Source organism: Bolinopsis microptera, chromosome 8, assembly GCF_026151205.1.
Source record: "Bolinopsis microptera isolate Bmic1 chromosome 8, MBARI_Bmic_1.0, whole genome shotgun sequence".
NCBI lineage: Eukaryota > Metazoa > Ctenophora > Tentaculata > Lobata > Bolinopsidae > Bolinopsis > Bolinopsis microptera.
Window position 1 is genome coordinate 6,849,921 of NC_087079.1, and position 16,059 is coordinate 6,865,979.

The 16,059-nt window shown below is 36.5% G+C and overlaps 1 protein-coding gene across 2 annotated transcripts in view; it reads left to right on the top strand.

Moving 5' to 3' along the window:
• The first annotated feature begins 934 nt into the window (after nt 1-934).
• LOC134820243 (glucose-6-phosphate 1-dehydrogenase-like) overlaps nt 935-16,059 on the top strand; it is a 50,997-nt gene continuing 35,872 nt past the window's right edge. For both annotated transcript variants that reach the window (XM_063830469.1, XM_063830468.1), the window contains exon 1: nt 935-1,029. In XM_063830469.1, the coding sequence (XP_063686539.1) occupies nt 937-1,029 (93 nt within the window). In that variant the 5' untranslated portion in view covers nt 935-936. The remainder of the gene's footprint in view (nt 1,030-16,059) is intronic.

Sequence of the window (16,059 nt, forward strand, 5' to 3'; positions counted from 1 at the left end):
GCAGCTGCCTTGAGGCTAATACCTGGGAGGCATTGTACCCCGCCTCCGAAGTAATTAGCAAGCTATTGTGTTTATTGCTGGTGATAAAAACTGGCCTGTTAGTGGCGGGGTGTTTTATTTCACTTACTGGACCCATTTTATTTGAACGTACCTCCGTCAAATGGCATATTCTTATTTTGTGTATTGTATCTGTGAAATGGCCCATATAATTCGTATTTTGTGTATTTTATCTGTGAAATAGCATATAATATATTTGGATTGTTTATGTTACTTGTTACCCTCGGCAGTTTAAATTGAGAATTTCTATAGGAGAGACCTGAGCGGTTTGATCAACGTTTTGATAAATCATACTGTGACGTTCGGAAATATATTTGCATGACTATTGACTTCAGTAATTTGAATAATTGATGAACAAAAACCATCATCGAATTTTTAATTTATTTATTATCGTATCAAGAAAGCTAGATTTTATTCCCACCTTTTGGCTTTTTTTCACAGCAATCTGTGCAATCACATATTTTGCTTCTATTTTCTATTTCAATATAGGTATTGATATCTTTCGTTAGTCCGTGTTTCTTGGGTATGCCTTTAATTTTGAAGCGTGTAAATACTAGAATTTATTTATTATTTAATTATGCATTGCCACCCTCCGCCAAGGGATTTAAACAAACCAATTTGTCGTACGTGTTCTCCCTGTTATAAGTTTACTGAAACCATAAAGTTGTGAGTGAAGGGTAATTTGTGTCGTTTTGACTTTTATATCCCTTTGCAGTATTGTTAATTTTGCTTATCTTACCTGCAGTTTATACTGTAAGAATTTATCAGCATGACACAAGCATTTCTTTAAATTCTTTAATATTGTTATTCGTTTCTAAAACCTCTACTTGTAAAGATGTTCTCAAAAATTAAACCACTCCGTTATCTCTCTAGATTAACATGGAGGCACTAGAAGCTATACAGAATGGAGCGGCTTCCAAACCCATATTCTCTAAAGACTCCTGCGTGGTCTTCACCGTCCTTGGAGCGTCGGTAAGTCAATGTTGGTATTAATTAGTCTGTTTTAGTAAGTCAATGTTAGTATTAATTAGTCTGTTTTAGTAAGTCAATGTTGGTATTAATTAGTCTGTTTTAGTAAGTCAATGTTGGTATTAATTAGTCTGTTTTAGTAAGTCAATGTTGGTATTAATTAGTCTGTTTTAGTAAGTCAATGTTGGTATTAATTAGTCTGTTTTAGTAAATCAATGTTGGTATTAATTAGTCTGTTTTAGTAAGTCAATGTTGGTATTAATTAGTCTGTTTTAGTAAGTCAATGTTGGTATTAATTAGTATGTTTTAGTAAGTCAATGTTGGTATTAATTAGTCTGTTTTAGTAAGTCAATGTTGGTATTAATTAGTCTGTTTTAGTAAGTCAATGTTGGTATTAATTAGTCTGTTTTAGTAAGTCAATGTTAGTATTAATTAGTCTGTCTTGGTAAGTTAAAGTTAGTATTGATTAGGTTTGGTAAGTGCCGATTAGTAATATTTACATATTTGTCTGTCTCCGTAAGTATCAGTGAACATCAATTAGTCTGCTGGACTACTAACTGTATTGTAAAAGAGTTCAGCTTGTCAAATTATTACTAGCGTATTAGTAATCAGTAACTAAATTATGATTACTGACCCTATTAGTTATGTACTTATTGAGATTAGTGTAATTAATGTTCTGTCAACAAAAAGAATCTGTCTTACGAATATTGGATTGTATTTATATCGGACTATATAAATATAATGCTTTAGTAAATAAGTACCCGCTATAATTAGCAAGTACCTCCAATTTTAGAACGTGGTCACTCACCACCACATTCCAATATGATGTCTCTATAATACGGTAAAATATTTGTACTTGCTAGTACCGGCAAAATAACAAAACAAATTTTATTTTTATATCAATAATTCATCACGGTACAGTGAGTTTGAAAAGCGCAGAAAATAAAATGTTAAATTTATAACGTTAATAATAATAGGTTTAAACTTTAAAGTTATTTGATACTATAATTTATAATAGTATTGTGTGTATTAGTGCTTTTCATGCAACAAGTAAAACAAATCCTTTATGTCATGTTTCCAGGGTTTGGACTGGAATTTCCCGCTTAAAGAACCTCCATCACGTTACATTACATAATTTTCTGAAACATATATTACATTTACAATAAATTATGCAATATCATAACATTACAATCAACAAAATAAATTTAATCGCAGAATCTCAAATGCAAATAATCGTAAACTAATATTATAATGTTCGGCTGGAGTTAAGCGGTTACATTTACAATGTTAATAATAATAAGTTTAAAATTCTCTAAGATAATATTAGTAATAGAAGATAATAGTATTGTGTGTATATTATAGTGTTCAGTTGCTACTGTGCATACCAAACCCTGGGTCACGCGTGGAGGGTCACTGGAAACATGGGCGTGCGCAGGGGGGAGGCGACGCAGTCTGGGCACGGGTATCTGCCAGACCTCTCATCGGAGAGAGCTAGTTATTTGAGGTCTCCGAACCTTTGCAAGTATGTGACATTGAGAATGGGCTGTACGAGGTGAACATCTAGGCTTCCCTTCCCCCCGAGATGGCTTCCTTGTCAATATGTCCACAGATTCACAGCCTCCGTGAAAATAAGCCAGTAACAATGTTGGGGTACTGGCTTGGGTCAACATTGTAAGTTGTTACTTAGATCCTACCAATATAATTTCTTTAGAAACGTATACAATTTTTTAATGTGTATCAAAGTAAAATACTTAGTAAAATATCTAGTTTTAACACATAGTAAAATAGGATGGGGAGCATTTATGTGGCTACGCACGTCAGTAGTCTTACAAGAGAGTATAGTCAGTCTAATAGGAAAATATTCATACCTGAAAGTCTGAGACGTGACGCAAAATACCAAGATAATTATTAAACTATTTGGTACCTTCAACGCTACTATATATGACCAAATATTGGAGGTATTTATGATACCGTCTACCTATTACTTATGAGTCACGTACAATTTATTGCTAGTCCGACTGTTAGCTTAGAAGTGCTAAGTAATTTAATTTCTTATATTAATTTTATCATTAATTATTATTCATTGAACTTATAAGTGAGTTTAGAAACGGAGTTTAAAAACGGAGCGTGGAAAAACTGAAAAAGTAAACTGTGAACTGATTTTCATCAACAGATCACTCGTTTTTAATTAGGGAGTTCAGTGAAGTGGCTAGCTTGCTGCTGATAAGGTACTCGTGTATTATGATTTGGTAAGTAACAACAGCTGCAGCTGACCATGAAACTAGACTGAAGACTGAAGAATGAGATAATAGACAATCACTGGTCATTGTTCGAAGATTGGTGGTGAAATTAGATTAAAGCTAGACGGAATAAACATAATTAGAGTCTGTCTTTTCTCAGTCCAAAGCCTCTCAAATTGCGTCAGATTGCGATGGAATCTGTACTCAGATCACCATCAAATGCGAAATAACCTATGACAAATCACGTTTCTTCCAAAACAAAACTAGCTAATTAATTTAAAGTTTGGGAGAAAAGAAGAGCCCGGGTATCGAGAGGTTTGACTTTATTTACACATTTTACAGTTGTTAATACTCAAAAAAGGTTCAGGAAAATTGGATAATTTCCCCTAAATTAGGGTAATTATTTAACCCTAATAACACCGCCCTCGCGGGCGTGTACTGTTAAAATGTGAGCCACATTTTCACTTGGTGTAAATTTTAGATTTCATCATATGTCTTTGAAGTTTGAGGTGCAAATATATCTATCTTCACCTCCCGACCACATACCAGACAGGATGAATATTCCAGAAAGATGATTTAACACTACCGTGCGTGTTCCTACCTCAGCGTTTTTTAAAGCCGTACGTGGTGAAATGAGCATTCCTCTGGTCGTTTTGAAGCCTCAAAAAGTGGTATGTTAAATATAACTCATTTTGCCGTTGCACTTTCAGTGTTGACAATTCTTTGAACTTTAGTTTCTCATTTCCCTCGCCCTTTCGCTTCGTCGGTGGCTTTTCGTATAATCTTGAATAACAAGTCGTTTTGGTTGCTAATCTTATACCATAACTATCATATAAATGTGTTTATCGGCGCCAGCAGTCTTTCCAAATTTGAATGACAATTCATAAATCGGTTATTATTTGTAATTTGTGAACCTCTTGTTAAGCAGCTTGACCTACCTATTGCCGCAGCTTTTTTACTCTAGAAAGACTAAGACCGCACACTGTTCTCACATTTTCACTCTGATCTCACTATCCTAAAGTGTATCTTCTTCAAGCAATCAAGCAGGCCATTTGTTTTCCCACTCAAAAAAACAACTTGTCAAGATAATCGTTTAGTGATGGCCGCCTCTTCAGTGTCGCCTTTGTGGAGATTTGGCCGACTTTAACTTTAAATATGCGTCTTAAACCGATCATTAAGGCTGGCTCTCAGTATTTCGTGTTGATACCTGTCTCTTCCGTCCTGTGAAGTCGTGAGTCGTGATGTTTATAATTACCCGTGATCTTGCTGACGTTGACTAATAACATTTCATTTGTTCATCCCGTACTTCCAGTGTTCCTTGTTAGCGTTTAACATTGTTAAGTGTGAATATTTTATAGTATTTTAGTAGACTCCGTGTGGGCCGTGTTTAACACTTTAGAGTGTTAAAAATAAAATGGTGTTGGTTCATTATATATATACTAGTATACTGCCAAGCTAAATTTATAATGCCCCGCGTTTTACAGTCGCTCGGAACCTATTGAATTAATTATATATAACAATACATTAAGTATTGTAATGTTTTAAATTTACGACCCTTTCTCAGGATTCAGTTCATAAATTATAAACCGTCCTGTTTCTTTGCTGCGTTCTCATCGATATAATACTGATATGCAGTCTAATCCTCCGCTTATATCCTCCGCTAATCCTACCTGGCTACAACTTCTGCCGGATTGTGATGATCTTTTATTTGACACCAGCAACTCAGCATACCCTGCCGGCTGGCATACAGTGGGGTTTACCACGCCAACTTTTAAAACACTTATTATTCAAATAACTCTCATGTCCAGCCAGTAACAGCCAGTAACAGCTAGTAACCACTAACACCTCACTCCTCATTCCTCACTCTTGGGCCTTGCCGGTAATACTTCTGATGCAGAATTACGCTCCCGGTTTTCATTGTTCCTGCCATTCGCATAATATATATATATTATATATTATGTTTTATGGAAGCTATTGGCTTGATCGATTTGCACCCTCCTCAATAACCGGTATTGTTTCTATTAGAACACATAAACTGGAAACGGATTTCTTTTAGGTTTTTAAATTTTGTTTTAGTACCGCTGATCTCAGATCTGACATTATCTTCATTGTAATATTATAGATCTATTTTTGTAAAACTGTAAAACAGTATACTGGCATATTTTATTATTCTTACTAGAACTCTAGAAGTTTCTAATCGCAGGCCTATTTCATTTGATGTATCTGTTTCATTCTACTACCGGTTTAGACTTTCGCCAGAATGAAGTGTTGTTTCAATATTGCCCTTCGTCTCTCTTTAAGTTCCGTGTTGGCCCAACTCCAGAGTAAACAATGTACTCGAAAATTTGGCATCGATTGATATTTTTTGAGTAGGTATTTTGGGGGAACATTTTTCATCAGCCACTTCTCGCAACTTCTTTAACTACCTATTTTAATGTAAGTGCATACATAAACATATTTTTAGTTTTAATAATTTTTTTTAATAACAGAACGACACAAGTGCAAGTAATAGATAAATATTTCATGCTAGACCTGTGGCACCCATTTCGGTAACCATCCATTGAAGTTTTTGCTTTTATTAAACATATTTTTTATTTACGTCTCTTTCTTAGGATCCAGTCGGTAAATTAAAATCCGCGTTATTTCTTTGTCAATAACGATGTAATGTAATGCCGGTAAATCTTTATTCTCGGTAGACAACTTCAGTCGTATATTTCTGATAATTTATATTGTGCACCACCTGTAAAACCCTTTTTATAATCATTCAATAACATTAACCGTGCTAAGTTTTAAAATATTGATTACTCTGTCTTCCGTCAGTAAACAGTTCGGTTCTGACTTCTTGTGATAATGATTCAGATATAGAATAACACTCCCTGTTTGGTGTTACTCAGTTACCGTTTGGTGTTACTCATTTACTGGTATACTGGCATAATTCATAAATTGGTGTAACGATTTCAACACCAATTTTCATTCCACTCCCGGTTTAAATTTCACCAGAATATTTCAACTCCGTCCTTTGGCCTTCTTTTATAATTACGGGCACTTGAAAGTATGGATGAACGTTAAATAAGATTAAGGCACTCAGTATAATATGACCCAAAGTTTTAGGTTCAGTTCCTAGCTGTTAACTAAGTAGGTACTTTCATCGCAGATTAACCTAATTTCTCTATTCTAGTAGAATTGGGAAATTTCTAATGTTCCAGCACTGACCGTTGATAGAGTTCAATTAAAGCCGCGCTATTTTTAATTCTCTTCTACTATGATTCCACTGGCATTTATTTTCTCAATTCTAGGTTCTATCTCTACGCGGCATTATATGACTTTATATGTGACGTATTGACGCAGATAATCTTAGGTTTCGGTGCTAATACGTGCCTGTCATTAACGAATCACTTTGAGGGTATCCGCCTACTTTTAAAACGGTTTATATGCCAACCCCGGGCCGCCTTAGAACCCCCACAAATTATATTTGATTATTGGTGTCATACTTATTGGTGTCATACTTTCCTTACGTGTATAAGATATAGGGATAAGATAACATTAACTCTATCTGTATTACATTCCTTTGGGTCCCTTCACTCCCTCGATATTCTGTTCTTTTCCGCCGGCTTTGTAAATGTCTCCTTTTATTCGGTGATATCCTATGTGTTGTCATATTATTTATACAAAAATATTATTTACATAACTTTCAGTTATTTTGAATATCATTCTGAGCTCTATCTTGGCATAGTAAGTTCCCTGCAGCCGTATTATTAAGTTGAATACCCATGGTTGATGATTAGTTTAAACAGATATAATATAATAATATATAAATATAACAGTATCACGAGTGCTTTATAATACGAATATAAAATATTATATGCGTTGGTTCCTGGCGCGTGAAAATGCACGTCAGACTCAGTTGTCGAACGTTTAGTTGGCGTAATTCAGAGATCACAGCGGTTACCTTATCTTAAAGTTGTTGGTACAAGATTTTCCCGAATATATTATACGATATTGTACATCGAAGCCCGCTGTTTTACTGCCTCCTAATCAATATATGTACGGACGTCAGGTGTTAATTTTCGACGGTCTGCTTAGTATACCTTTGCTTTTCTCTGATGACAATGTTTAGTCATTTTTGTTTGCTGATCTATTTTCAAATGATAACTGTTGATGTAGTCTTCGGTTTTTTTGCATCTTTCCATAATTTAATAGTAGTTTATAGTTCCTTACTTTTATAAAATAAATAAACTCATTACCCTAGGATGAAGTACCTACTGCCAGTGGTGCTTTTAGCCCTCTACGTCACCTCCGAGGCTGGAATATGGAAACCTCTGAAAGTAGGGGACACCGATAAATTCAAGTTCGACCCCGAGTCCATGGTCTTCGAGTTCGGGATCGTGCCAAAAGCAACACTGGAGGACTTGGACTTTAATGTGGCCGCAAGGGTGTTCGACGAAAACAACAGGCTAGTGGGTGTGACCTCATTCCTATACCAGATGAAGGGGAAGAAGGTTATAAAGAACCTACTTAGGATTGGCGCAAGGAACGGGAACGTACTGAAGTACTGCTACGATAGACGTGTCCTCAGAGGGCAGGTCCCTGGGAACATTTTCCAAGACCTGATGGATCCGGCGGTGTACGTTATCAACAAGGCAAGATCTCCCAACTTTGCTGGAAACAAAGGTTGCAGCCCTTGGAGAAACCTGATAGCCAAGAAGAACATTGTCTCCGCAGAACTTGTTTTTTCGGATAAGGGCGGGAACACAGTTGAACAGCTTGACATCCAGTTCAGAATAATAAACGTGGAGACAGCCACAACAACGTACGAACCGATCACCTACTATGCTACGAGCGAGGGCATCCAAAACTTGGAACTACTTGAAGCAACAGAGGCACCTGTAGCTAGCTCCGGTGACATCTGCAGTGTCTATCCTAATGGAGTCATCGACACGTTTGACAAGAAATCTGAACACTACGACCTCAAGTGCTACCACGTGCTAGCCGCTAGTTTTGGCTCTCCCTCATGGTTTATCTACGGAGCATACGACAAGTTCGATGGCAAGAAGTCGTGCAGGGCTATGGCAGTCTACGTGGGATCTAAAGCTTTCGAGATAGTCCGGGGGTGGATGATAAATTATGGAGGAGAAAAGTTGAAGTATACAGAGGCGAGGAAAAGACGATCGCGGATACGGGATGTGTGATGTCTCTCACAAATCTCCATCTGACTGTGGACTGTAGACCTGGAGGTTTCCCGTTCGTTGTCCACTATGACGGATACATGCTGGCTCACGTGGAACTGTTCGAGCGAACTGGAAATGAGATGGGGCTCTGTTTTGAGAACAGCCGAGGTAGACGATTAAACTGGCAGATCGGAAATCAAAACAGCAGAAATCAGGACTGCTCCATTTCTCCGGTAATCTCGGAATGCGAAGAAGCCGCCCCTCAGTGTGCTGAATTTGAAAATGCTTGTGATGGAGCTCTTGCTCGAGCCTGCCGAGAACTCTCGTGTGGACAAACTCAACCTACCTCCGAACAGATCTGCTCTCTGTCACTGGCCAGGAAGAAGAAATGCCACCTCCTCGGCTCCAATTCAAGAGAAAAACTCACGGGATGTCCGGATGATGTCTGTCTGAGAAAATTCTTTGTGCTTGGTGCTGGATGTCCTCAAGATCATTTCTTCACTGGATGTCCTGTTGAGAATTATCTCAACGACGGTAAAACTCCTTGATTGCCTGAAAAACTCTTTATCCGAAAGCAATTTGTACAGAAGATTGAGAAAAAACAAGATGAGATATTATGATGTTGACGAACCGATGAAGTACGATGTTTGACTTCGTTACAATGACTGCCTCTCTGCGTGTCAGCGAGTGCACTATTACTATTAGTGATTAGCGAGTGCACTAATACTATTTGTGGTTATTATTGGTGGGTCCGTCTGTGTATCTGGAAATTTTATTCTACCGTGTAGAATAAAATATCATTGCATTAAAAAACAATAAACAATTGGCAAAGCAGAAACTCAAAACTCATTATTTTTGTGATTAAAATATGACTGTTTCATTGAGTGAAAATCGCTCTAAAAAATAATTGGTGAATACAGAATAATTTTCACGCCTTTTTATATTTTCATAACTTGATTATTCATTTGTTTCCTATATCGTCCCAAGTATCATAAGACACACAACTGCAACTCGTACAATCAGTACTAATACAATTATCAATAATAAGTATTAATATAACTATATAATTAAACTTCAAAATTGTACAAATTTTACCTCACGAGGCTAGGACGTTGCTTGTGCAAAAAAGAACACTTTGGACTGTTAAGCTCGGGTATAACTTAGCGTATTTACGATCTAATCTTAGACCATTACTAAAGATAAAGTTAAATCAATTGAAATGGCGGTTCAATTAATAATGATAGTGACTTGTCGATTTGTTCTATAACTCTCACGATCAGTGTCGAAATAATGGCTATTTTTTCCGTTAGATGTTCGAATAAATTAACCGCTAAAACCAAAATACTGGACCAAAATTCAAAACTACTTAAAACTTGTACATTAGCACTGAAGACCGTGTTGGTACAATGAAATATGTAATACAATATCAGATCTCACATATCTTCGGGTTGTGATTAAAGTACAACTAACAATTATAAGACACAATAAGACACAAAACGTGATAAAATGGGATTCTATAAAACTCTATACCGGGAATTTTCTAGAAGTTTCTAGAATCTTTATTAGTTTACCATGTATTTCGTCTCCCCAAGAAGCTCATTATACTAAAGCTTTGCTGTAATTCTATTTCCTTGTCAAAGAAAACTTGATTATTATATCCTGCTGACCTAGTTAACTCAGGTTATTATCGTTTGATCTCCTTCTAAAAACACGTACGGTAATGAGGAAATACCTTCTCCCCACACTCACAGTCACCGGATGCAATACGCGGTGTCCTGCTTCAGGATACTGTTTGTTTCAGTGCTTTAGTGACTGTTTAGTGACTGCAGTTTCCGCTGATAAGTTTTCACCGACGTACTTCCATCGTTAGAACTGTAATATTTATAATACTTTTGAGTACCTACCGTTGATCTCGTACAAACTGGTTCTGCTTTTTAATTTCAATTTTACACTTGTTTGTTGATAATAATATGCATCGCTGTCATGTACATTCTCGTTGCAAAACGATTTTAAGAAAATGTTGAATTGATATAAATTATTCAGTATTCTTACTAGGATGAAGTTCGTTATACTTGCGGTCTGCTCAATTCTATTCTCACTTCTGAGGCCAACGTATGGATACCCATGATCAAAGCGGGAAAGTCCGATTCGTTCAAATTCAACCCAGAGTCCATGGCTGTTGAGTTCGAAATAGTAGCCAAGAAGGCGCTGGCAAACTTGGATTTCAACCTTTTGACTAGGTTTTTTGACAAATCCAACAAATTGCTGGCTACGACTTCGTTCCGCTTCCAGATGAAAGGAGAAGACGTTACCAAGGATTCCCTTACACTGAGTACCAAAAAAGGGAAAACCTTTGAACGTTGTTTTGGAGGAAAAATCATCGGAGGACAAGTCCCTGAAAACATTTTTCTAGATTTAACGGATCCAAATGTGTTCCTCATCAACAACTCAAAATCAGCAAACATTGCTGGGAATAAATTGTGCAACCACTGGAGGGACATGTTGGCAAAAGAAGGAATTGTGTCCGCAGATGTTGCTCTTTGGGATAACGGTAGGAACACTCTTCAACACCTTGATATAAAGTACAGGGTGATAAGTACGGAGACTGCTCCCTCTACTTTTTTACCCCTTGGAACTACGTCTACACCAATGCCAGGCGGAGCTGGTAATCTAGTATTTGAGGCAATTGAGGCGCCCTGATCGTGTCGCAACACTTTTACAATATATTATATCTCATGAGTGTGTTGCTGGAGTTTACTTTATTCCTTTATTTGATGAGAGGAAAGAACACATTCAGACTGTAGCATGTTATATTACCTTGCATATCCAATATCCGTAAACTTATTTTAATTAGACCTCTATAAAATAAAACGATAAATTTAACACTATCGAAATGGAACTTCAATTTTCTAATAATAACTATAAATAAATGTTAATTATTATTGTTCATAAACTTTCTCGAGTGTCAAAATATTGCAAAATGTTAAAAACAAGCTGTTTGCGTTAGATCTTTGTGTAAGCTGTTGAAAATTGTAAACAAATTAAACCACTAAAAATACTAAAATACAAGTTAGTATAACTTAATAAATATGTTTCTAGATACTTCTATTATATTAATGAACCTCGATTAACTCACTGAATTACTAAGATTCCCCAGGCTAGTATCATGTTATCTTCTTCTAGAAAATTCGCTCCTAATTAAAACCCTCGCGACTTTCAGGGACTAATATCCTCGTCTGTCACCTTCTTAATTTACACAACTTAAAAACGAATTAATTTGTTAAATTTTTAATATTATCACTACTTACCAGCTCCGTTAACCTGACATCTGTAGATTTTAATAACTCCAGAGATTATTCCAGAGGTTATTCCAGGCGTAAAAAGATGCACCCTGGCCGGTGCATCATGCACCATATGCTCTGCCCTTTTTCAGAAGGGAGTTGTTTGAGTTGCTGTGGTTGCCGCTGATCAATTTTTATCGAAAAGCTTTGAATATTTATTTAAAATTTTGTTAATGCTTTTGAGTGTCTACAGTTGATCTAGTACAAATCTGTTGATGATGCTAAAATCAAATTATTACACTATTTCGTTGACGATATACAGTAAAACCCCGTACCTTTTACCCTTCCCAAAAGTTTTGAAAAATACCTTTATGTTCTACTTTGGTAGTTCCCTTGAGTGCTTGTCGACATAAACCCCTCATTGCGGACCAGCACTGAGAGAAAACATGTGATCCAACTAGAATTCACAAATCACTGTTTACCTTTCTTTAAAAGTGTAAAGTAAATCGGGGTTTTACTGTATTTCTTTATCTTGACCTTGTGATCTTATTGCTTTTTGCAATTAAAATTTTAAATTTACATTCTTAGAATGAAGTTCCTAGTGCTTGTGGTTTGCACAGTCCTACTTTTCACTTCCGAGGCCGAAAGAATCGGTATCTGTCATAGCGGGAACGTCCGATAAATTCAAGTTCGACCCTGAGACCATGGCCGTCAAATTCGATATTATGCCTAAGACGCAAAGACAAGAAATACAGGACTTAAACTTCAACCTGATGACAAGGTTTTTTGACGAATCCGACAACATGGTGGCCATGGCTTCATTCCGTTTCCAAATGAAAGAAAAAACTGTTACCAAGGACTTTCTGAGACTAAGCACTGTACACACTAAAAAAGGGCGTACTTTTGATGAGCGCTGCTACGATAGGAGTGTTATCGGAGGACAGGTACCCAGGACCATTTATCTAGATCTATCGGATCCAAACGTGTACTTTATCAACGACTCGAAATCACCAAACTTTGCAGGGCAAAAACTTTGCAACCACTGGAAAAACATGTTGGCTAAGAAAGGAATTGCAGCTGCAGATATTGCTCTTTGGGACAACGGTAGGAACACGCTCAGACAGCTGGATATAGAATATTATAAAGTGGTAACCATGGAGACCTTGACTACCTACTACTATTCAGCCGGTAACCTATGCAAGACGAAATCCAAAGATCTATGAACTACGATTTGACGGAGTGGAGGCGCCCTAATGGTGTTATCGTGGTCTCCATGGTTAACACCCTAATGGTGATACTAGAAATTCTACGTCACGAGGACGTTGCTGGAGCATGTTTCTTTGATTTAACAAGAGAAAAACACTTAGTTAAACACTATGAGCTGTATCCTGTATCTATGGATCGATTTTAGATCTTTACTGAGGTTAAATTCTAGAAGGTTACCCGAAGAGGTCTTTCTTTTCTAATCTTTTTGACTGTTCCACAAATTTTATGATGTGGTTGATTTTGCTGTTGATAATTTCCTCCATTGTGAGAAGAGGTTTACCAAATATCCTAGTGGTTACTGATCAAGTGGTTACTGTCTACTGATCCAAGGTACGGTGAGATATTTGTAAACTATCATAAAACTTAAAGGTGATGAAGGCAAACTATTTCATGCAAGATTAGTACATGATGATCATTATAATTACTCGTATTTCAGTTTGATAGAATAGTTATAATCAAAATCTAATGCACTGATTATTGCATCATAATTATGGGTGCTGAGACTTTTAAAGTTTTAATGCCCATGTAATGTCCGACAAAATAAAATCTGTTAGGGTATGTCTAGAAACTTATATTTAATACAGTAAAACTGTTTAATTGTGTTATTTCCTTATCGGAATTTAATTTCGGGGAACACAAGAAGGACGGACATTACAAGATTTTGGGCGTTAAGGGCATTACGTGAGCAGGCATGATTACGCCCTCCAGTACCCACTCAATGTCCGACCTAATAAATTTCGACAGGGTGTCTAAAACTTCAATGTAAAACAAAACTTTTTATTTTTGTATGTTTTAAGTTTCCCCCTTTTTCCATCCATTTTACCTTTATCATGTTTTTGGAAAAGTGGCTTTTTAAGATTTAACAGATGTATTGTTTAGAGTTGATTTTTATATGAGACGCATCTGATTGTGATGAAAAATTACTCAGCGTTTAAAATCAAATAACCCATTATTAAGAGCCGATAGTTAAGTGTTCTGTGGAGAAAATAAAAATCATCATACAGGCAAAAAGATAAAGTTGGTAAATCTATTACTGTACAAACACGTTGAGAAATTTTCACTCTGTTTTCAAATTACAATCAGAATTGAAGTGGAAACATTCCATCCTGATCGCCCCGATCTTGTAATTTTTGAGCAGATTGCGATTTACGAATGAAAATAATTAAGCTCAAGCTCAAAACAAATTAAAAATCTACAACAATCAAGATCATAAATTATTATTTACCATCAAATTGATTTTTGAAGTATATAAAGCACACAGGTTGAGATGTTGATGATGTACAGGAACGCCCTCCTGGATCACTTGGAACACCTTCCTTATCAACGTATATAAGGGACGAACCCCAACTTTTCGGCGGTGTCATTCAATGTAGTTAGACCATCCAACTATCTACCCGAGCAAGAACCCCTTCTACGTACGCATATGTCAGGAGGATACGCTCAAAGTTCAAACCCCCGCCATAAATGAGTTTACATTTTATTCAAATTTAATCTCAATACTTTTATTTTATACATAGACTAGAAAGCCCGTGGTCACAGGGAGGAAGCTAATAGTTATAGTATTCTTTAGTAGTCAGTTTTTATAGCATCAACAAATATCCGTCACAACCGAAGATACAGCCGATTAAAAGGTAGCTCGCACTGAACACAACGTAATTACCACAAAACCGATCAAAATATTGCTCGAAAATCTTTGCACGTGCTTAGATATTTACTGATGTTAAATTCTAGAAGGTTACCCGAAGAGGTCTTCCTTTTCTAATCTTTTTGACTGTTTGATGATGTGGTTGATTTTGCTGTTGATAATTTCCTCCATTGTGAGTAGAGGTTTACCAAATATCCTCATTCTGATAGTCATCAGCTGTACACATTCACAGAGTAAATGCTGTGAAGTTTCTGCTTCCCCTGGCTGGGAGGCACTATTGATATATTTATTATCCCGTTTTAAGGTAATCCCACTGACGGCATTAACGTAAAGTATAAGCACTTAAAAACTACGTTAAAGTTTGTAGAACCTGGAGCCATAAACTCAGTAATTTACACTTCAACTTGTTTCTCTCGCCCGATTATAAAAAATATAATTATTCAGATCTGATATGATATTTAGTTCTTTAAGAGCTTATAGTTCCATTAGGCATTATTAGGTAATTTTAGGTAATTTTCGCTGTACATCTCTCTGTCACTCCATCATGCTAGTCTTCAGTTACGTTAATAATGATATGAGTAATTCAAGATTCATGTTCTAGAAAATTTATTTTCCATGGTAAGCCGTAACGTGTACCATGTGATTGTAAATGATTGACACAGCCAATAGTTGGACAATTTCTGAAAGCACGATTTTTATATTAGAATGACAAGAACTTTGTCCAGCTTTGATTATATTTAGTGTGATCGTCATTCTTACTTCTTAGCCAACTTGATTACTTTATACTTCTGATAAATATCCACTTATTTGTTTATTTCACCCAATTATTTTCAGTCAGAAAAACGACGTCATATGAAAAGTCTTTATCTGAAATAAGATACCAGGCACTTAATACGAGAACTATTTACTATAAATACGATGGATAATCGCATACTAGTAATTTCAAAGATTTCATCATAATCGCAGCTCGACAAGAAGGATGGTCATCAAAGTTCCTATCTCCAACCACACTCTATACGCCTTCAAGACCACGACTGAAAGATACGTCCTCATCACCTGGTCTTCGTTAGCCCTCCTTGTAAACCTGGTCGGGAATATCATCATCTTGCTGGCAACCGTCCGGTACAAAGCAATAAAACTGGATAGGGTGAGTGTGGCCTTGATAAAAAACATAGCCATCAGTGATATCCTCATGGGACTGAACACAATTTTTCCAATTCTGGTGTCTCTGATCTCTGACGGATGGATCTTTGGGGACTATTTGTGCTCCATTCAGAACTTACTCAAGGCACCAATATTCATAGCGGCGGAGCTTCTCATCTGTGCCATGCATATAAGCAAGCTGATGTGTATTGCCTTCCCTTTGCGGTCCATTAACAGGAAGAAAATAACGGGTAATTACATAGCCGCTGCTATGTGGTTCATCGCTTGTA